We start from the raw sequence: 22,248 nt of genomic DNA, 5'->3' as shown, positions 1-22,248 counted from the left end.
TTTGGATATGGGGAGAACATGCCAAACCCTTTAAACATGTGTATAAGTGTCAGAACAACAGCCTACACCTTGGAAACAGCTTTATTCATTTTAAAGGTCAACTTTACAAAGAACACCAAGATAAATTCAATACTTAAACTTTGACAAAATCAAGTAAATATAACTTATAATGAAGAAACTCTACATGTAGAAAATGCAGTGGTCAGTTTTTCTTCACAAATGAATGGCTTTTCTCTCTTGGAGAGCTAAATTGGAAAAAGGTCTTGAAACTCTCTGGTTCTAGAGAATGGAAGAGTTTGTCCCCCTCTTGACCCAAAGCCAAGAAAGGTGGACTGCCATGGGGAGAGCGTTGTCTAACCAGGCCTGAAAAGAGCAAGTCCAAGGCTTATGTTATTAATTTACCTTTACATATACTCGCTGTCTACTGCACATTACTTTCACAAAAGAGAAAGCATTTGGTTTTAAATAGTATTGTTCACCCATTAAAAATAATTGTGGTTTGTTAACCAAAACAGTTTTGTCTTCAGGACTATGACCAAACTCACCTAGTAATGGATGCATTTGATAATTAATGTACTAGATATATAGTGGAATTTATCTACCCCATTTTTTCCAGTTAACCATACAATATTTCCAGTGCCTTGAAATATTGGCTGCAACACATCTCCAAAGTATAACAGATTTACCCCTGGGCAGTACTTAGCTGTTATTTATTTTTTCTCTAAATATATAGTGGGGACTCAAAACTCAGACCACTAGTGAACATTCTAAACAATAAAAGAAAAGTTTAGAGAATACATACATGTATTCAAAGGTTTGGTAGTTTTGGTCCCACTTAAACCATAAGCATATTTGTGAAATTGTCGTGTCAAATCCTCTGTTAAAAGGTCAGATTTTATAGAGTTTTATTCTTTCCTTTATCTCTAAACTCACCAGGGGGAAACATATGGGTGGCATGGTGCAGTACATCATTGTCACCAGCCTCCACAGTACGTAGCCTCAGCGCCTCAAACAATCCCTGCAGTTTCTGATACTGTCTGTTTTTCTTAATCAGAAGCTCTGAAACTTCACTATACTTCCGCTTATAATCCTCCAACCTCTGAATATAAAGAAAGGGGGATCAGGAGAAACTAGACAACTTAATAAGTAAAGCAATCAAGTCTGAATCTTGTTTAAAAAAATTATTATTATACAACTTATTCGGTATAATATAATAGGTTGTATAATAAATTATTATACAACCTTATTCAGTGATGCAATCTCCTCTCTCATGGCATTCAATTCAAACTCTTTAGTTTGGATCTGCTGAGCCATCACCTTCTCCATCTGACTGACTTGTACTTCTGCCCGAGACAAACTGAACTCCATTAGCAGCCTTTCTTGGTTTATCTAAAGCAAAACAGTCCCCAGAGTTTTGGTTAAAAAAGTGGCTTGGGAGAACTATGTGCCACCCGAGCGGCAGCATAATTGTTAGTTTTAGGTGTAACCCAGACCTACATGGCAAAAAACATGCCAAACTCCTCTCAGTGACCAAGGTGGGGTTCAAGCCAAAGTTAAACACCTACTCTACCTGCTGCAATACCATTTACCGTTTATGAGATTGTTTTGCTGTAGTTTTATATTTAGTAATGATCACATTTGCATGATATTGTGTTACTGCCACCAATGCATGTTTTAAATCGAATTATAACCGAGATCAAACCTGGTATGTCCAGAAGGCCAGTGCTCTGTGGCTGATATCCAGCACTGTATCAGGTCTCAGTCCTACTAGAACCATAGCTTTGTACTGTTCTGATGGAGAGAGCTCAGTACGCACTATGTCAAGTTTACCGGACAGTGCAGAGGAACAGGCAGGGCAGATAGCTGGGGTGCGACTGAACTCTCCCGATCCATGACGATCACAGAAGATATGAGAGCAGGCCGTCACCCAGGCAAAACCGCTTAACTTGGCCCGACACTTGGGAAAATTACAGAACAGACCGCAGTCACACACGGACATAGCTAAAACAGAAGGAAACACAAAATAACGATGAAGACAAGGAACAGGTGGATTTAAGTTTAACCAAGATTAGCATTTAAGCTAGTTGGAGTGTCTCACAGAGAGCACTAGCATAAGTTCAGTTAATTCTGTATTCTATACAGCTGAACATAAACATTGAGTGAATTTTGATTTCAGCCTGCTAAATGAAACTAATACATTTCTAAATGTGTCTACTCTCATTGTAAAAAGTGATACATTTTATTTTAGTTATTTAAAAAGTCGATAAAGCAGAACAGCTTAATGTTACACTGTATGTACAAAACTGTTGCTAACGAGTTCGTTTTCTAACGTACTCTATACGACTAATTAAGCTAAAAGTGAACAAGATATATTAACATATCATTATTATCCATGCTGTATTTTATATATTTATTAATCTGAATAAGTAATACACTTAAGTTAGTAAAAATAGATCGATTTAAAAAAATATATTATTACTTGACCTTCCACACAGATAATTGGCTAGCAAGTAGGGATGTGTCGTTCGCAAGTGAGTCGAATCTTTGAGTCGGTTCTTTTTAAGTGAACAATGCAAACCGACTCGCAGTGAAGAGCCATTCTTATTAAAAACGAATCCCGCGTTTGTGCATCAACACGAATATAGAAAATAAATTTGCCTCCACCTCTTATGTTGTCCTGGTGTAGTTGCATATTTGTCACACTAAACATATTTGTCACATTTGTTACACTATAGGCTGCTTTGGCTTAGTTTAAAAAAATACGAAAAATACCGTTTGGAAGCTGAAAGAGTCGATGCTTGTAAGTTAATTGAATCAATTTATGTGAGTCATTGATAACAAACGGCCAGTGATGGAAACCATAAACCAGCTCTAATGTTACAGAGATTATATGAGTTAGTGTTAGTTTTAAACGATTCACTCGTTAAGAAGGACAGTAGTTAACTACTCCGCGTTCCAACACACTCTGTGTAGTTACCTTTCCACCTAATGTCTTATTTAAAAGTATTTAGGGTATTTTGCAAGGTGAACTACAGGAGTAAAAAGTTTTACCTCACACAACCATACTATGTTGAGATGCTAACCATTTAACAAGGGACCGGGGTGACATGGGCTCAAACTTGGCATCTGCTCACTGTAAGGAGTGTGGCATGTTCTGTCCTCGTTTGCATGGGTTTTCACCAACTATTCTGGTTTCTCTCACCACCTATATAGTGTAAATATGGAAATGGATTGTGGGTGGTTATTGCCCTTTGATGGATTGGAACCCTGCCCAGGGTGCCTGTCTTCCCCATGGATTGTTTCCTGAACCGCCTTGACCATGATGAGGATCAGTGATAAATAGAATTTAAATGCTGAGGCAAATAAGGGTTAACAAAAAGCAGATTAAGATGGTGTACACTTGTTTGTTTCAAGATGTTCAATGTTTGAACACAAACTATGAACAGTGTCGTTTTATTGATGTATTTAAGGCAACAAAACTATTTTTACAATGCATAAAACCACTAAACGAACATAAATGAGTCAGTTCTGGAATCACAAACAGACATTTTCTTTACAAAAGAATGTCCTATTTAGGTTGGCACAGTAGGGCAGCAGGTTGTGTTGTTGCTCCACAACATTAACAAATCAGATCTTTTTCTTCAGCTACTGTCTTTGTGAAGCCTGGCAAGTTATTTCTGTTCTGCATAAGCTATCCTCAGGTATCCACATCATGGGTGAGTTTACAGTTACTGACTGTAGCCAATCTATTGTTGATTTGTAATTTCCTGTCTTCCCCATACATTATTGATAAAGGATACCAAAGAAGCACTGCCAGCTACATGCTATTTGGGTGGTGGATCATTATCAGGTGTGGTGGCATAGCAGGTAGTGTAGCTTCACATGGTCTTAAGGACTTAATCCTTGTTATTTATTTATTATTAGGTCTGAGATACACAAAGTTATCTAAAGAGCTAATGTTAGGTAGAAAACATCATTGAGGACATTATTATTTATTAGGATTTTAACATCATGTTTTACACTTTGGTTACATTCATGACAGAAACGGTAGTTATTAGTTACACAAGATTCATCAGTTCACAAATTTAATGTCAAACACAGTCATGGACAATTTTGTATCTCCAATTTACCTCACTTGCATGTTTTTGGACTGTGGGAGGAAACCGGAGCACCCGGAGAAATCCCATGCAAACACGGGGAGAACATGCAAACTCCACACAGAAAGGACCCAGATGGGAATCAAACCCAGGACTTTCTTGCTGTGAGGCGACAGTGCAACCCACTGAGCCACCGTGCCGCCCAATTAATCCTTGTCTCAAAACTTCAAGATTCAAGATTTCAAATCTCAGCAACATTGTCACACCTGATGTTTTTATATTATTAGCACAATACATTTAATGTTATTGGTAATTTTGTAATTATAATAGTCCACTACTTTAATATCTGGTTAGCAGTGGTCTTATGGTACTGACAAACTGCATTGCTGTACTGTAACCCTACAAAGAGCACATATATAAAATTGCACTTGCTAAACTTTTGAGAAAGTAAAAGATGGGGCACTTTTGTTTAAAAATAAGATGATTTAATTTCAAGGAGACAGAGTACCTATAATATGCTTTGTCGTTTGGGGAGGTGGGAATACGTATTGTGCCATTTTAAACACAGAAATCTGGCTCACCCCATGCAATTGTGTAAAGGTCTTGATAAACTCACAGAGCTGTTAAAGCTGGTCAGTGTTGTATGTACAAATTAGTTAGGATGGATGTGTGTGCTGCATCTAATTAAAAATGGCTTTTCCCTTCATCCCTCCTCCACGTGGTGTATGGGAATACAGGCAGGGTGAAAGGAAGGCATTGTGTAAGGCAGCAATGGATCCTGGGGAGCAGAAAGAAAGATGCTCACTCAACTGTGTCCAGGTCGCCTTTGTTGGAAATTCCCTTCTATTCACTGGCTTTTAAATAGAGCTCCACATATGTGGACACACCGACACACTGAGTATGGCACAGGAGTTTGATCTATAACTTCTTTTAGTTATAAAAGTACATTCAAACATTTTAGCAAAAGGTTTTTACTTTTTCACGCACCATGTGACTTTTTACACAACCACTACCACACCTGTGAATCTTTTCATAGTTGATTAAAGCTGCTGTTGGTATGTGTTTTAGAAATGTATGAAAATGGGTACAAAGTCACCTATTCACTTATCTATGACCAAGAGTCTATCCAATTTTGTATACTTTTGGAGGGGAGAAGAAACTGTAATCACTAAAGAAAATCCATATGGACACTGGTCACATGACCAAAGGTGAGGTTTGAACCCAGGATCCTGGTACTAAATCATAACAACTTTACATGGTTAACTGAGCCAGTCAGTGTGACCGGTGAGGGATGGGACTTAACATTTGCAACTTGGACACTGGACATTTTTTCCTGTAAGCAGGAAAAATGTCTGTGAATCAGCAATGGTAGTGGGACAGTGGTAGCCTAGCGGGTAGAGCTTTGGGCTATCAGTAGGACGATTGTCGGTTCAAATCCAAGCTCTGCTATGCAGCCACTGTTGGGCCCTTGAGCAAGGCCCTTAACTGTGTCTGCTCCAGGGAAGCTGTTCAATGGCTGACCCTGCACTCTGACCCCAGCTTGCAAACAAGCTGGGATATGTGGAAAAAAGTACAATTTCATTGTACTGTACACGTGTATATGTATATATGACAAAAAAGGCCTTCTTTTAGTGCACATTTTGGGGCACACTGCACAGCTTAACAAACCCCTATTGAAATAAATAAATAATAATAAACCAAACTATGTTCCCTAATTCATATAATGCTATTGTTATTGTACTTTATGTCAGAATTTATGAACAGACATTTTTCAATGATAGGAATATCTGTTAACGATGTTCTGTTTTGAAAAATGTCACCATCAAACATACAATCCTATTATTTTCATTAGTTGCTGCATATATGATATATAATTGTCATTTTGAAAAATAATAATAAAACTGGATACAAAAAGCACACATCGTGACAATGACCTCCAGTATAGATCATTTATCAGTTAATCATTAACAGTATCTCCATTTGCACAACTGTAATCTATTTTACTTTTGCCACACTTGGACTTGTTTCTTATAAGGGCATCTTATTTGCATTTTTGAATGCAAATAAGAGAGGAAATTAATATGGACAGAGAACATACCAAACTCCACACAGGTTCAAAGATAGACATTGAACCCATATATTTAGAATACTGAAACAGCTAGTGACCTTTTCACTGCACCACAATGTTTACATGGGATCTTCCTTATTATTTAACCAAGTCTTTTTTGAGGTATACCAAAATAATAAGTCTTTGTTTGGCATGTCATGCAACACTGCATTCAAAAATGCAGCCTGAGTACTTTGGGCCTGATCTCCGATGGACCAAAAGACACATTTCAACTTATTTTTAAGAGAAATGGACCTCGAATTCTTCATGCCAAAACGCAAGAGATCCATACTGTAGTCAATGAAAAGTACATTTGTCATAGTATAAGGGTACATCAGTGCCAACGACATGGGTGACCTGCATTTTTGTGAAGTAAACATTGACACATATGCTGCCTCTTTTCCATGGTTGTTTCAGCAAATCTATGCCAGGCCTCATTCTGCATGCAATACAACTGTGTGACATAAAAGACACAGTGCGTTTGACTGGCCTGCCTGCAGTCCAAATCTGTCTTCTAATAAAAATGTATGGTGTGGGCGCTCAGGTGGTCCAGTGGTCTAATGCGCTAGCCAATCACCACCGAGATCTCAAGCTCTTACAAATTGTAGCTATGGCTATCAATCAGCCAGGTGAGGAAGGAAAAGTTGAATGGTTCCTTATTGCTGCATGAGGCATGGTTGTTTTAAAGATAGTTATGTGTAACAATGACATTACATTGGCATGCATCATTCAAGAGCCATAACTGTGTTATGTGCAACACACTGGCTGCAAGGCAGAAATACACCCCCAGACAGGGCAATGTCACAACAATATCGACATTTGGGCAGACTATTCATTTATTTATTTATTAGGATTTTTTACGTCATGTTGTTTAGACACTTTTGTTACATTCATGACAGAAATCGTAGTTACTCGTTACACAAGATTCATCAGTTCACAAGGGTCACATGTCATGGACAATTTTGTATCTCCAATTCACCTCACTTGTATGTCTTGTATGGACTGTGTGAGGAAACCAGAGCTCCTAGAGGAAACCCACGCAGTTACAGGGAAAACATGCAAACTCCACACAGAAAGGACCCAGACTGTCCCACCTGGGGATCGAATCCAGGATCTTCTTGCTGTGAGGTGACAGTGCTACCCACTAAGCCACCATGCCACCCCTTTGGGCAGACTGATGGAGCAGCCGGTTAGTGTGGGTGCTGCACCTGGACTGAGTCTACTTCCGGATCACTGTCTGTTGGTGGTCTGTATGCTTCAGATTGCCCCTAGGTGTTAATAAGTAAATGAATAGCTGTGGGTGTATTGTACAGCAATTGGTGCCTTGTCGTCCCTGTTTCCTTCTTTGCCTTGTTTTCAGTCGTACTAAATTAATTGTTGATGGGAGTAAATGAATAAATTATTACATCCTCGACAGGTCACCTGACAATTATAGGGCACCTTAACCAATAGATAGATAGATAGATAGATAGATAGATAGATAGATAGATAGATAGATAGATAGATAGATAGATAGATAGATAGATAGATAGATAGATAGATAGATAGATAGATAGATAGATAGATAGATAGATAGATAGATAGATAGATAGATAGATAGATAGATAGATAGATAGACAGACAGACAGACAGACAGACAGATAGATAGACAGATAATATATAGACAGACAGATAGATAGATAGATAGATAGATAGATAGACAGACAGACAGACAGACAGACAGATAGATAGACAGATAATATATAGACAGACAGATAGATAGATAGATAGATAGATAGATAGACAGACAGACAGACAGACAGACAGATAGATAGACAGATAATATATAGACAGACAGATAGATAGATAGATAGATAGATAGATAGATAGATAGATAGATAGATAGATAGATAGATAGATAGATAGATAGATAGATAGATAGCTGTGGGTGTATTGTACAGCAATTGGTGCCTTGTCGTCCCTGTTTCCTTCTTTGCCTTGTTTTCAGTCGTACTAAATTAATTGTTGATGGGAGTAAATGAATAAATTACTACATCCTCGACAGGTCACCTGACAATTATAGGGCACCTTAACCTATAGATAGATAGATAGATAGATAGATAGATAGATAGATAGATAGATAGATAGATAGATAGATAGATAGATAGATAGATAGATAGATAGATAGATAGATAGATAGATAGATAGATAGATAGATAGATAGATAGATAGATAGATAGACAGACAGACAGACAGATAGACAGACACACAGATATATAGACAGACACAGATAGATAGATATATAGACACAGACAGATAGATAGACAGACAGACAGATAGATAGACAGACAGATATATATAGACAGACAGACAGACAGACAGACAGATAGATAGATAGATAGATAGATAGATAGATAGATAGATAGATAGATAGATAGATAGATAGATAGATAGATAGCTAGCTGTGGGTGTATTGTACAGCAATTGGTGCCTTGTCATCCCTGTTTCCTTCTTTGCCTTGTTTCCAATCGTACTAAATTGATGGGAGTAAATGAATAAATTATTACATCCTCGACAGGTCACCTGACAATTATAGGGCACCTTAACCTACAAATAGATAGATAGATAGATAGATAGATAGATAGATAGATAGATAGATAGATAGATAGATAGATAGATAGATAGATAGATAGATAGATAGATAGATAGATAGATAGATAGATAGACAGACAGACAGACAGATAGATAGACACACAGATATATAGACAGACACAGATAGATATATAGACAGACAGACAGATAGACAGACAGATATATAGACAGACAGATAGATAGATAGATTGACAGACAGACAGATAGATAGATAGATTGACAGACAGACAGACAGATAGATAGATAGATAGATAGATAGATAGATATATTGACAGACAGACAGACAGATAGATAGATAGATAGACAGATAGATAAATAGACAGACAGATAGATTGACAGACAGACAGATAGATAGATAGATAGATAGATAGATAGATAGATAGATAGATAGATAGATAGATAGATATCATTATAGTTATAAATATATACAATATATCGGTACATACACCTTACCTTGCATTTACTAACGAATATATATATAATGAAAATAACGTGTCCCTTTTGGTTCCTGTGCCGCTGTGTATGAAGATTTTACAAACTTGCTTTTAATTGCTTTAATGGTTTGAGAAATGCGAGAGATCGACAGATAAAGACACGGTGTTGCACGCCATTGAAATGCAAATGTCAATACAGAACAAGGAGAGATTGTGTGTGTGTGTGTGCGTGCCTGTGTGTGTGTGTGTGTGCCTGTGTGTGGGTTTAGAAGTGGGGGGTTCATAAACAGCAGGGAAGTTTGAGAAAGAGGAGACTTGTTGAGGAAATAACAGCACCATGCGCACTCGCCAAATCGCTCAGCAGCGGGAGTCACGATTCCCGATCCACCATCAACGCTTCTATTAGCTCTGATCAGGCCTACAGTAGCGCATCGATAGCGTATCTGTAAATTGATGTCGAGTGCTTTTTAAGGTGAACTCATTTGTAAGGAAGCCGTTGTTTTTGGCGAACCCACAACAGTGCTAAAGCTTGAACAGACTCCAGCACCCCGGCGGATGCCCCCGTCAGTGCGCGCGCCCTGACCGTGAATCATGTCGCGCCGTAAGCAGAAGCGACCGCAGCAGCTAGTGAACGCGGATCCGGGAGGCGCGCTCCTGCCATCCTGTCAAGGTGAGACATTATTTATTCGCTTTTTTTTATTAATGCGCAGTGATCCAAAGCGATAATGCATTAAGTAACAAAATACACGTATTCAGCACGAGAAAATGGGCGACACAGCGGCGCGTCAGATCATATGGATGCCATGCAGCTTTTACAGTAGATTCAAACATCGCCTCCTATCACTGGTTATGAAAAGTTTGGCAACCCTCATAACTTGTCAGTGAGTGGATTGGCTGCCTTAAATTGTTCCTAGGTGTGAGTAAGTGGTCGTAATCGACTGTTGCCATGCGATGGACTGGCCTCCTGTTTAAAGCCTAGTGTTTTCGAGAAGGCTCCGCACCCCCTGGAACCCTGAACAAGGTTACTAAAGAAAAATAAAAAAGCTTGCAATTTAAAAGTTTAGTTTTTTTTTAAGTCTAAACACATTTTTAAAAGGTGGTGTTTTTACAGTATATGTACGTGTTCTACCATTTATAGGCAAATAAAAATCATTTAAATTTAATAACACTTTAAATCCTTTGTAACGTTCCACACGTGGTTGCCAGATTCAGGTTTTCCTTTGTGGAGGCTGCTTTTGAACTGTGGTTGCTTAATAGTTGCTTAATTTTTGTGTTGTGACTTACACATTTCCAAATTATAATCTAATGAATATATCAGTTTTTTAATGGTAGTCGTTATTGAATAGGTTTAGGTCTGTTTTTATATTTAACCATGCATACTTTTTAAAGCAATTCTAAAATTAGGAATCACTAAAGGAAAACAACAATGTCCATGCATTGTCTCTTCAGTAATCTTATTTTCAGAAATGTGGCAATTATATTGATTTGATAATAGTTTAAAATATTATGCGTTTGTCTAAATTGTTTAGGGCCTGAAGTTGTTTAGTCTAAAGATTTCATAGTAAATGTGATGTAAATACTTAATAACATGTCATTCTTCTCCACCTACTGTGATGGAGTGACACTAATGAACCTATCCTTGTCATCCTGACACTACCTAATTACAAACCAGCCTTGATGTAACCGTATTTTAGGCATAATATAGCCAGAACTTACATCTGGGCTACTCTTGGACCAACATCAAAATTCATTTATTTAATACAAAAAACCTGCAGTCTAAGTTAAAGCAAGTTACATGTAGTGTGGTTCCACAGTAAGCAGTGAGTGTGGTCAGTTTATTTATTTTTTTATTTAATAGCTAGTTTAGTTTTTTGCTTAGAATGTGCTGACCATCTTGTGGTCAAGCAATTCACAAATATTTGCTTTGGAAATAAGACACTGGAGAATGTTGGTAAAAAAATCTAAATACGAAAAGGTTGGTCTTGGTTCATTGTTTTACAATGGTCATTACATTGGCATGCATCATTCAAGGGCCATAACTGTGTTATCTTTTCAGTAGTTCCGAGACTTCCAGCATACTCAGCTTGACTGCTGGGGGTCTTTTATTCTTTCAGAGAACTCGACTATTCACAGTGAATAAGGTGCAGGCTATGGGGAGGGGTAAAAGGGGGTGTTTGGGTAAAGATTAATCTCTCCTCATTCTATTCTTTTCTACTCTCCCTTATTCTTTCCCTCGTGTTCCCTTGTGCTCCCCTCTTCTACTCTCTTGGTGCTCCCCCTCCACTTCAATCTCCTAAATCTATTCACATCTACCCTTACTTAGTTGGGGGTTCCATAAAAATGGGTAAAGAATTTATCAGAAATACAGGACTATTCAAATGTGGTTTTCCAACTTAGTGCACTTACCCATATTTTGCAGACGGGGGTCTGATTGTGTTTATTATTTATAAGATTAATTAGCTGATTACGATTTCTACAGGTTTTGTGACATGACATTTTGTACAGTTGTTCAGAATGTCAGTATGCACTGAAGAGTGGGATGGTATGTCACTCAGCTTACCAATTCCCCAACCCCCTTCTTTATTTTCTTTCTTTCTCCTGAAGATTTTGAAAGAATTTGACCCCTCAGCTCAAAAGGTCAAATTATCTGACCAATCAGAAAACAGAGACAGTGCCCAAAAAACTATAGTATAGCCTGACCTGTGACCTGGTGTCCGAGGGAAGGATGAATGGAGAGATGAAAGACAGATCTGATGGAAAGAGGACTAGGTTAAGAGGGGTTATGGGTTTTTGTGGTGATACCTATTGTCCTTAAAAATGTGTTGCCATAGCAGCAAGGTGGTCAGTGGCCTGTGGCAGAAGTGAAGAAAGATTGTGAGTGATTGTTCATTGCTGATTGTTTTTGTAATCCTTTAGTAATGACACAAACATTTTCAAATCAAATCCAGCTACTAAGCAATTGTTACTCTGTGTTTGATTCTAATTCATGTTCCTCTGTATTATTGTTTTACAGATGATCAGTTTTCAGTGAAGTCGCCTTCAAACTCTCTGGCTTCAGAACCTACCTCATCCTCTTCATCCTCTCCTTCCCCTGCTCCCCTCCAAGACTGTCAGCCACCCTTGGCCCCAAGACCATCACCTGGTGGCCTGCATGCCCCTTCCCTTCCCAGTGAGAGCTCATCTCCTCCCCACTGGCCCAACCATATAGTCCCCTACAACACGTCTCTTCCAAATACCCATTCTTCCCTCTCCCCGGATTTTCCACATCCATCCCTGTCTTCCCAGACTCAATCTCCCTCTCCCGTCCAACAGAATTCTGCCCACATCCCTGTACATCAACCCCATTCCACCATATCCTCTCCTCAGATGGGTATCTCAGCCACAACCACTACTTCAACAACCTCATCATCATCATCATCTCTTAATTCCATTCCACACCCAAGAAGCCCTGGTTCTGTCCAACAAGCCCCTTCCAGTCCACCAGAGGAAGTACAAGTGCCTTCTACCCTAGCTGTGCTCTTAGAAGAACTTAGGGTCTTGCAACAAAGGCAGATACACCAGATGCAGATGACTGAGGAAATATGTAGACAGGTGCTGCGTTTGGGTGGAGTAGTCAGCAACCAGGATACAGCTTCTCTGGAAAACCAACAGAGAGCCTCGGGACCTCTGTCTCCACCTCTATCCACATCAGGTCCTTCTCAATCAATAGGACCTCCTATACCCTCCTCTATCACAACACTAATTCCACAGTCTGTTGGTTCAAAATCCAACATATCTCATACTAATGTACCTAGAGACACATATTCGTCTGCATCATCCACACCCTCCTCTTCCTCCTCCTCGCTGGTGTCATCTGGAGCCTCTATGCACCCTCTTTCTCTGTCATTGGGTTTTCCCCGTTACCTCCATGAGAAATCCTCTAACACCTCTTTAAGTCATGCCAATACTATTAGTTTTCCCACACCTCCTCTGCTTACTACAGGCACCCAGGAGCAGCTGTCAGTCAGCTCTGGTGTGGGATCTTCAAGTGGGTCATCTTCCATGGGGCGTCAGCAGCATGTCTGTCGATTTTGTGGAAAAGTTCTGAGCAGTGACTCCTCCTTACAAATTCACCTGAGATCCCACACAGGTGAAAGGCCATACCAGTGTCCTGTTTGTCTTAGTCGCTTCACTACACGCGGGAACCTCAAGGCTCACTTTCTGCGCCACCGTGAACAGAACCCGGAGCTGTCACTTTCCCTACTCCCGCCTGCTCTTTCAGAGCAATGCCAATCAGGACCTGGTTCTGGAATAGGACAGAGACGCAGAAAACGTCGTGCAGATGAAGATGAGCCTTTTGCGGTTAAAGGCGCTGTGGGTGTGCCTGATGGGTTGGCACTTGGTTTTTTATCTGGATCATCATCTCATATGTCTGCTTCCTCACTGCCACTCCCTCCCTCTGTAGATCTAGCTCTGTTGTCCACTGCCCATTCCCTGCTACAGCTCAATCATGCTTCAGCAGTGACCTCTGGTTCACCTAGTATTTTATCTTCTGCATCTACCACCTCTTCATCTTCCTCTGCAATAACAAGCCAACTCAAGAGTTCAAAGCAGCAGAGATTTGATGAAAACACCCCTCCACATTCTGCCCTACATCCCACTTCTCCATATTCCCAGCTAGCTCACCTTCCAAAAATACTATTTCCCACTGGTCCTTCTCCCCACCATGCTGGCTTGACCCTCCTTCGGCCTCCCCATCTTTCATCACCTCATCCCCAGCTCACCTTCCCTTTTTCCCCCTACCTCAAACACCAGACCTCTTCTCCATCCTCCTCCTCTCCATCTGCATCAACCGGTACCTCTGATACCTCTAAGCTTCAGAGGCTGGCACAGAAGCTAGAGAAGCAGCCTCCAACAAAAACCTTGACCGAAGATGGAAGCACCCAGCCCAGTGATGTTTCTACCACCTCAAGCACAAATTCTATCTCTGAATACAGAAGAGAGATAATGACAGCATTAGGTTTAAATCCTAATCCCAGCAGTGAAATTAGCACCAATATCATCTCTGGATCAATTCCTTCTTTGCCTTCACTGGTCCCAAACCAGTGTGGAGTGTGCCTGCGTGTCCTTAGTTGTCCCAGGGCACTGCGTCTCCACCAGGCTACACATTTAGGTGAGCGTCCCTTCCCCTGCAAGCTTTGTGGCCGCTCCTTCTCCACTAAAGGAAGTCTAAGGGCTCATCTTGCCACGCACAGAGCGCGCCCACCGAACACACGCACACAGAATTCCTGTCCACTCTGCCAGCGTAAATTTACCAATGCTGTGGTGCTACAACATCACATTCGGATGCATCTAGGGGGTCAGTTGCCTCCAGAGGGGAATGAAGATCTGGTCCCGGGGGAAGAAGTTGATCAAATCGATAGTGTTACTCTGCCAAAGGCCATCCAGTCTCTTCCTCTTAACATGAGTACCAATGTAACTTCCTCTATTGCTGGAACACTTCAGTCAAGCATTGCTTCAGAAGTTAGCACATCACCAGGTACAGACCAACCAATGGAGACAGACAAAAATGCATGTGACACACCTGATAAGGAGCAAGTTCTTAGCAAGCAAGACCACACAAGCCCATCCACCAAGGATATCATGTCCGCTAACTCTTCCTCATTAGAAGATGACCCTAATAGTGATGGTCGCCACAGTGTTGTTGGTGCTTATGCCCTCACTGCTTTCAAATCTCAGCACAAGTTTCAGATGAATGATATTGTAAATAGCACTAGGGAAAGTGATGAGAACACTCCATTGTCCCTCTGTACCAGGTCCAGTTCTCAGGACATTTTGCCTAACAGCAGAGATTTCTTTGGACCATCTCACCATACAGTGATCAGTGACCCAAAATCCAACCTACAGTCAGCAGCTCTTGATCTGTCACCTGCACTCACACCACCCTCTAGCCCATCTCAACAGCTTAAACCAGAACTTAAAGCTTCACAGAAATCTACCCCTCCGAATGGAACTGGTCTGGAGCCTAAACAAAGCAAAGAAGATTTCCTTTCAGTTGCAAAAAGTGAATCTAATGCATCTATTGTAGAAGAAGAGGAGGGTGGGAACATGAAACCTGTGGATGCTCAGAAGTCTAATAGGGATGAAGGGGTTAACAAACTCACAGAGATGAACAATGAAAGTTGGGTTGAAGATGAAAAGGAGATTGTGAAGAGCAAACCAGATATCCCAGTAATTCCTCCACATCCCCCTCGTTCTGAAAAACCCTACAGCTGTACACAGTGTGGCAAGGAGTACACTAGCCGTAGCGGACTAAAGGTAAATTATTGGTTTGTTGTAGAAAATGTTATGAGAAATAGAAAATAATCATTATTTATAGTATATTGCACATATTTTCCCTGAGAAATAAACTGTTTGTGTGTGATCTGACTACAGGGGCACATGAAGACTCACAGTGGAGGGATGAGCAGCGGGATGAATGCTTCAGTTGTTGCTACACAGTCTTTAGAGGGAAATAATAAAGACTCTATAGAAGCAAATCCTTGTCAACCAGGTGGGAACCTGCAAGATGGCGTTAAAAATGATATGGAAAAGAGTTCTGAAAAACTGTCTTCAACAGAGACTACACTGACAGATGGTGAGGAGCCTGAGAACAGGGCCTAAGATGGAATAGAAATGTTTGTTTTCCAATTTTTAATCAGATGTTTTTTCTATTTTTGTGTTAGATGTAGCACAAATCTGTGACACTGTAGAATAATAGTCTGTTAACCTACTATTTTAGTGCCTTTGTTTAAGGGCAGTGTTGATGCACTCAAAAGTAAGTCCATATCGGATATCAGTATAAAGGTTGTTGATCACAATTTGGTAGTATTTGTCTGATCTAAATTCTGCTGGACAATTTGATGTTTTCTAGCATTAGTTCAAAGGCAACAAATTGAAGACAAAATATTTTACTTAAAATTTGATTGCTTTTCATAGCACATCATACCAAATCTGGGCTGATATTTTATGTATTTTTGCATAAAACTTGATCTACTACTACTACTACTTGATCTACACTTTCTATAGTCAAATTGGAATATATTGAATTAGGTCTGATAGCCTCTCTTTTCCAGGATCTCATCATGTCTGTGATTATTTGATGAATAGAATAATTTTTAAAGTACATGTTACTCTCAAATTTCACTAGTGTTACAATTAATATAGGTGCATGTATACACAATAATTTACCGAAATGATAATGAAGTTCTACCAAGGCTTGGTTAATTATGAGAACATGAGTAAAATTATGGCAAAAAATTCCATACAATGCTTATAAATTTTAAAAACATTACATATGCTGTATCTGCAAGCATTCTGATTTTATTAACTGGTCAGTTTACCTTTGATTTGTTTGTATGTTTTACCTGATCATTTACTGCCCTTTTTGAGTTACTCAAGAAGAGTTTTGTCCTTTGTTAGTGCATTGCACTAAAGCCTGTTCAGCCATGTTAGCTTTTAATGGTGTGTTCATAAACTGTTGTTTCTATTTTGTAGGAATAAAAGCCGAATGAAAGTAATGTCATTCAGACAAATACCTGAGTGGGATATTTTATGTTTGTATGAAGTTGAATTCAAACTTTTCAAGCATTGCCATCAATCGTACATGTTTTGTGTAACTGATTAATGTTCCCTAAATTGTAACTGAATTGAGGATGGTTAATTGACAGAAATTAAACAGACAGAATAATGATGACCATAACAGTCATTCTACTGTCTGTTTTATTTGACCGTGTTCTTGTGTTTTCCCAGCCTCAATCCTCTGTATGTCTGCCTCTGAGATCTTTTGTCTACTTTTATGCTCTCCTTTCAGAGTCTGTTTCCTTTCATATGGCTTAGATCACCAGATCTGTGGTGTGCATGTTGATGGGTGTATGTGTGTATTCTGTGTTCATGATTGTGTGTGTGTGTTTGTGTGTGCGAACTTGTTCACTGTGATTGAGTGTGCAGCTGTAGTCCCCCCCCCACCCACTCCCTCCTCTCCAACACCCTCTCGCTGTATCATACTTGCTTTCATATGCTCTCTCTTTCATTTTCTCTTTCATTCTCACCATTTCAGCCTCTTTCCATCCTTCCATCCTCCTCCCTATGTAATAGGTCTGTCACACAGGAAGCCCTAATCCCTACACAATGACCCACCTCACTCCCCCCCCCCCAATCTTCTCCGAACAGGCTGGGAGGGGGGGGTGGTTGGACAGTGGGGACCAACCCAGCCAGCTGTCCCCAAAATGCCTCCTAATCCTGCTTTTTGCAGAACCCTTGAAACCATGACAACTGGTAACCAAGGAGAGGAATGTTGAGGTTGAGAGGTACAAAGAGGCCAAAAAAAGGCATGTGTTAGAAGTTTGTCCACAGTTTTAGAAGCCACATGAGACACGTCTCAATCAAACATACAAGAAATTGCATAGTTCTTAATTAAAGCTGTAAGGTGACGCAATAAATTGATGAGGTATTAAATATATCAGGTGCACTATGTACATTTGCAGTCTGTGTCTGATATTTATCTGCTTAATGTTAACCGTGATTACAGTAAACTGTTTAATCAACCTTGGTGTCACCCATGTCCTATGTGGATCTATTTATAGCCACCCAAACCTTTATTATTTAAAAAAAAAAAAAAAAAGATTAAGTCTGTTAAGGCTTACAGTAAATAGGGGCAGTGTTCTAACAAATCTGGCCCTAACTTTCACCAACAACAGTAATAATGTCAATTTACAGTAACAGATTTAATTCACCATGGGAACTGTGACCTTTATTTACCTTTATTTAACAATAATCGCTTTGTCTTGATCAGGGAGAGTCTGATGACACAATTACATGCTCAAAACAGGAATACATCCTGGAAAGGGCAACAATCCATTGCAGGGCACTCTGACATTCATTTACTCAAATCTTTAAGCAATTAAAAGTAGCCAACCCACCTTTTTCATGCCTCAAGAGCTGGTAAGAGTGTCTGGAGGAAACCCATTGCAAACACAGGTGAAACATGGCACAATAAGGACTCTTCTCTGGCCTCCAGAACCTTGGTGTGGCACCCATACCACCTGCTGCACCCTTGTGCTGCCCTATAGATATTCAATCATGTATTCATTGTCTGCTTTACCAGCACTTTATCAGGGTTGTGGTGGGTCTGATTCATTAGGTAAAATGTAGAAAACACACTTGACAGATACATGACATGCCCAATAGATATAAACAGATAAATTTAAATTAATTTAATACCAGCTACATAAAAAGTGCACTAATTTATTTGTGTTCAGTACATGATTTATTCAGGATTGTGGTGGGTCCACCTTAAGTATGCTTTTGGGAGATAAGAAGGAAACCAACCAACGCAGAAACCAACCGACCCTTGTTTCCTGTACATTTTTATTGTTGTTACTGTAGCATAATGTTTTTGTTTTTTTACAACGTAAATGCTTGAAAGTAAAATAAAATAAAATATTTTCAATATTCAAAACTTTTCAATGGGTCAGGCCTTCCGTGAAAGGGGCCAGTGATAGCTCAGTGGTTAAGGTACTGGGCTAGTAAACAGAAGGTTGCTGGTTCAAGCCCCGCCACCACCAAGTTGCCACTGTTGGGTCCTTGAGCAAGGCCCTTAACTCTCAATTGCTCATCGTGTAAGTGGCTTTGGATAAAAGCATCTGGAAAATGTGAAATTTACATTTAGCAGACGCTTTTATCCAAAGCAACTTACACGATGAGCTGAACATGATGAGCAATTGAGGGTTAAGGGTCTTGCTCAGGGACCCAACGGTGGCAACTTGGTGGTGGCGGGGTTTGAACCGTCAACCTTCTGTTTACTAGTACAGTACCTTAACCACTGAACTGAAGGTAAAATGGAAACCAGTAAATGGACACCAGATGGAGCCAATGTTCCTTTGAGTTTGAGAAAACTATTTTTGCTGTTGAAGTGTACCACAGTCCTATTTTCAACGTTATACACTTACTTAGTCACTTTCTAAGCCTCTTATCATAATTAGGGTCTCTGGGGGTGCTGGAGCCTATCTCAGCTTTCAATGACCGCAAGGCACACAGATACACCATGGACAGGACGCCAGTCCATCACAGGGCTGACACACAAACATGACATTTTTGTGCCCTTGTTGTGTGTCAACAACACTAAAACTATCAAATAAGCAAAATGCTGAGAAAAAAAAATACATATTTACATAGGTGACACATTTGTGCACAATATTAAATGAAAAAATTATACAATTTAACCATTTTATTTTTTTGGTACTTGGAACACCCTATTCGTCTTTCACCCGTATGGGTCAAAGATGAGACATAACTTTTTAGTGTCCCCACTTGATAAATAATATACAATTATTTTAATATAAGTGGATATACCTTCAATCTACTCCATTTGTACATGTTTACTGAAACTTAAAGTAATTTGTACAGAAAATGTATGATTTTTGAAAAAATAACCCTTGAAACCCCCAAAATGTCATTCAGTGCAACGGTCCCCCTATCTCTTTATGTAATAAAACATTAAGAAAAAACTAATTAATCTTAAGTAAAACTTAAAATTTACTGCTTTGGCATAATTGTACAAATGTCATGTGTGACATATTAAATAATATTCAATCAGATGTGTTTTTTAATATTAATAATATTCAGGACACTTTCAGTCCCCATTTTCCCAATCTTCAGTTGTCATTCAGTACAACGTTAATAAAAAGCCTTATTTTAATATGCAATCAAGCTACTGCAGTCATGTGACCAATTATAACAACAAAAGAAGACTCCTGGGGACCCTTCAGCACACACACAAAGGTCAATGCATTTAACATTATTTGATAAAAATGTCTTTTTACTGACATAGTACATTAAAGAACAAAACTAAGTGTCATTCAGTACAACACAGAAAACGTAATATTACGGTTACTCTTGTAAACAAACAAGGTTATTAACATTTAAATGTGAATATGTGTAGAAATGTCTTTGAGTTAAGGTCAATGTTAGCTTTGGCTAACCACTGGGATAACTGTAAAATGTGCTAAAGTAAAATTTCTGTCATTCAGTACAACATAATTTCGCTGTTGCACTAAATTGACAATGACATTGTTATACTGACTTTTTAATGTTTTAAAATTATTTTTTAAAGCAAAATTGAAACAGAAATTTCTTTGTGTGGCCAAATCCACCTGATGAAATTTACTACCTTAAGTCTGATGTCAAAATCATAATCGCAGAACCAAAGCCATGTACAGCAAGAACCTCAAGGTTAACAACAAAAGATAAAATGTGACTTCAAATGGTTTTCACTGCTGAATGAATTTAGATTTACTGCAGCAATTTTTTCACGTTATGACACAAATTCCACACTTCCACACTGTTCTGGTGCCTTACAAGTTGTTATGATGGCTTCATTAGCTATGTTTTAATATTAAAATGCTTTATGAATATATTGAAATGCTTTAACAGCAACCATTTTTTCATGCTATGACAGGACTTCAAATGATCTTGTTACATCACTTTTATGCAAGTTTCTTGTTTTATTTCAGAATAAAGTTTAAGTTTTTGATTGCCTTACTTTTTTCATGATGTAGTTTGTTTGTTTGTTTATTAGGATTTTAACGTCATGTTTTACACTTTCGGTTACATTATTGACAGGAAACGTTGCTTTATCTTCACACAAGGTTCATTAGTTCACAAGGCTTTATCAAACACAGTCATGGACAATTTAGTGCGTCCAATTCACCTCACTTGCATGTTTTTGGACTGTGGGAGGAAACCGGAGCCCCCGGAGTAAACCCACGCAGACACGGGGAGAACATGCAAACTCATGATGTAGTAATATTATAACACATACAGTGTATCACAAAAGTGAGTACACCCCTCACATTTCTGCAGATATTTAAGTATATCTTTTCATGGGACAACACTGACAAAATGACACTTTGACACAATGAAAAGTAGTCTGTGTGCAGCTTATATAACAGTGTAAATTTATTCTTCCCTCAAAATAACTCAATATACAGCCATTAATGTCTAAACCACCGGCAACAAAAGTGAGTACACCCCTAAGAGACTACACCCCTAAATGTCCAAATTGAGCACTGCTTGTCATTTTCCCTCCAAAATGTCATGTGACTCGTTAGTGTTACTAGGTCTCAGGTGTGCATAGGGAGCAGGTGTGTTCAATTTAGTAGTACAGCTCTCACACTCTCTCATACTGGTCACTGAAAGTTCCAACATGGCACCTCATGGCAAAGAACTCTCTGAGGATCTTAAAAGACGAATTGTTGCGCTACATGAAGATGGCCAAGGCTACAAGAAGATTGCCAACACCCTGAAACTGAGCTTCAGCACAGTGGCCAAGATCATCCAGCGTTTTAAAAGAGCAGGGTCCACTCAGAACAGACCTCGCGTTGGTCGTCCAAAGAAGCTGAGTGCACGTGCTCAGCGTCACATCCAACTGCTGTCTTTGAAAGATAGGCGCAGGAGTGCTGTCAGCATTGCTGCAGAGATTGAAAAGGTGGGGGGTCAGTCTGTCAGTGCTCAGACCATACGCCGCACACTACATCAAATTGGTCTGCATGGCTGTCACCCCAGAAGGAAGCCTCTTCTGAAGTCTCTACACAAGAAAGCCTGCAAGCAGTTTGCTGAAGACATGTCAACAAAGGACATGGATTACTGGAACCATGTCCTATAGTCTGATGAGACCAAGATTAATTTGTTTGGTTCAGATGGTCTCAAGCATGTGTGGCGGCAATCAGGTGAGGAGTACAAAGATAAGTGTGTCATGCCTACAGTCAAGCATGGTGGTGGGAATGCCATGGTCTGGGGCTGCATGAGTGCAGCAGGTGTTGGGGAGTTACATTTCATTGAGGGACACATGAACTCCAATATGTACTGTGAAATACTGAAGCAGAGCATGATCCCCTCCCTCCGGAAACTGGGTCGCAGGGCAGTGTTCCAGCATGATAATGACCCCAAACACACCTCTAAG

The 22,248-nt window shown here is 39.5% G+C and overlaps 2 protein-coding genes across 4 annotated transcripts; one reads left to right on the top strand and one right to left on the bottom strand.

Annotated features, from left to right (window-relative positions):
• Positions 1-65: 65 nt before the first annotated feature.
• On the bottom strand, positions 66-9,439 carry LOC134311611 (E3 ubiquitin-protein ligase CCNB1IP1). Of its 3 annotated transcripts, none has more exons than XM_062993255.1 (5): positions 9,289-9,439; positions 1,703-2,001; positions 1,243-1,389; positions 934-1,099; positions 66-363 (listed from the first exon to the last, which is right to left on the bottom strand). In XM_062993255.1, exons 1-5 carry the CDS (start codon positions 9,293-9,295, stop codon positions 203-205), a joined length of 780 nt encoding a protein of 259 aa, XP_062849325.1. In that variant the 5' UTR covers positions 9,296-9,439; the 3' UTR covers positions 66-202. The 3 variants fall into 3 exon arrangements, with proteins under 3 accessions (XP_062849325.1, XP_062849326.1, XP_062849327.1); XM_062993256.1 differs by lacking the exon at positions 9,289-9,439 and adding an exon at positions 2,485-2,538; XM_062993257.1 differs by lacking the exon at positions 9,289-9,439 and adding an exon at positions 2,480-2,530.
• Positions 9,440-9,860: 421 nt separating this feature from the next.
• On the top strand, positions 9,861-16,885 carry si:ch211-212k18.5 (sal-like protein 2). The gene is made up of 3 exons (XM_062993254.1): positions 9,861-9,939; positions 12,283-15,566; positions 15,684-16,885. Exons 1-3 carry the CDS (start codon positions 9,861-9,863, stop codon positions 15,909-15,911), a joined length of 3,591 nt encoding a protein of 1,196 aa, XP_062849324.1. The 3' UTR covers positions 15,912-16,885.
• The last annotated feature ends 5,363 nt before the right edge of the window (positions 16,886-22,248 follow it).

Source organism: Trichomycterus rosablanca, chromosome 4, assembly GCF_030014385.1.
Source record: "Trichomycterus rosablanca isolate fTriRos1 chromosome 4, fTriRos1.hap1, whole genome shotgun sequence".
In the NCBI taxonomy this organism is placed as follows: Eukaryota; Metazoa; Chordata; class Actinopteri; order Siluriformes; family Trichomycteridae; genus Trichomycterus; species Trichomycterus rosablanca.
The sequence above is the reverse complement of the archived record's forward strand: the minus strand, read 5'-3'. Positions and strand labels throughout refer to the sequence as shown.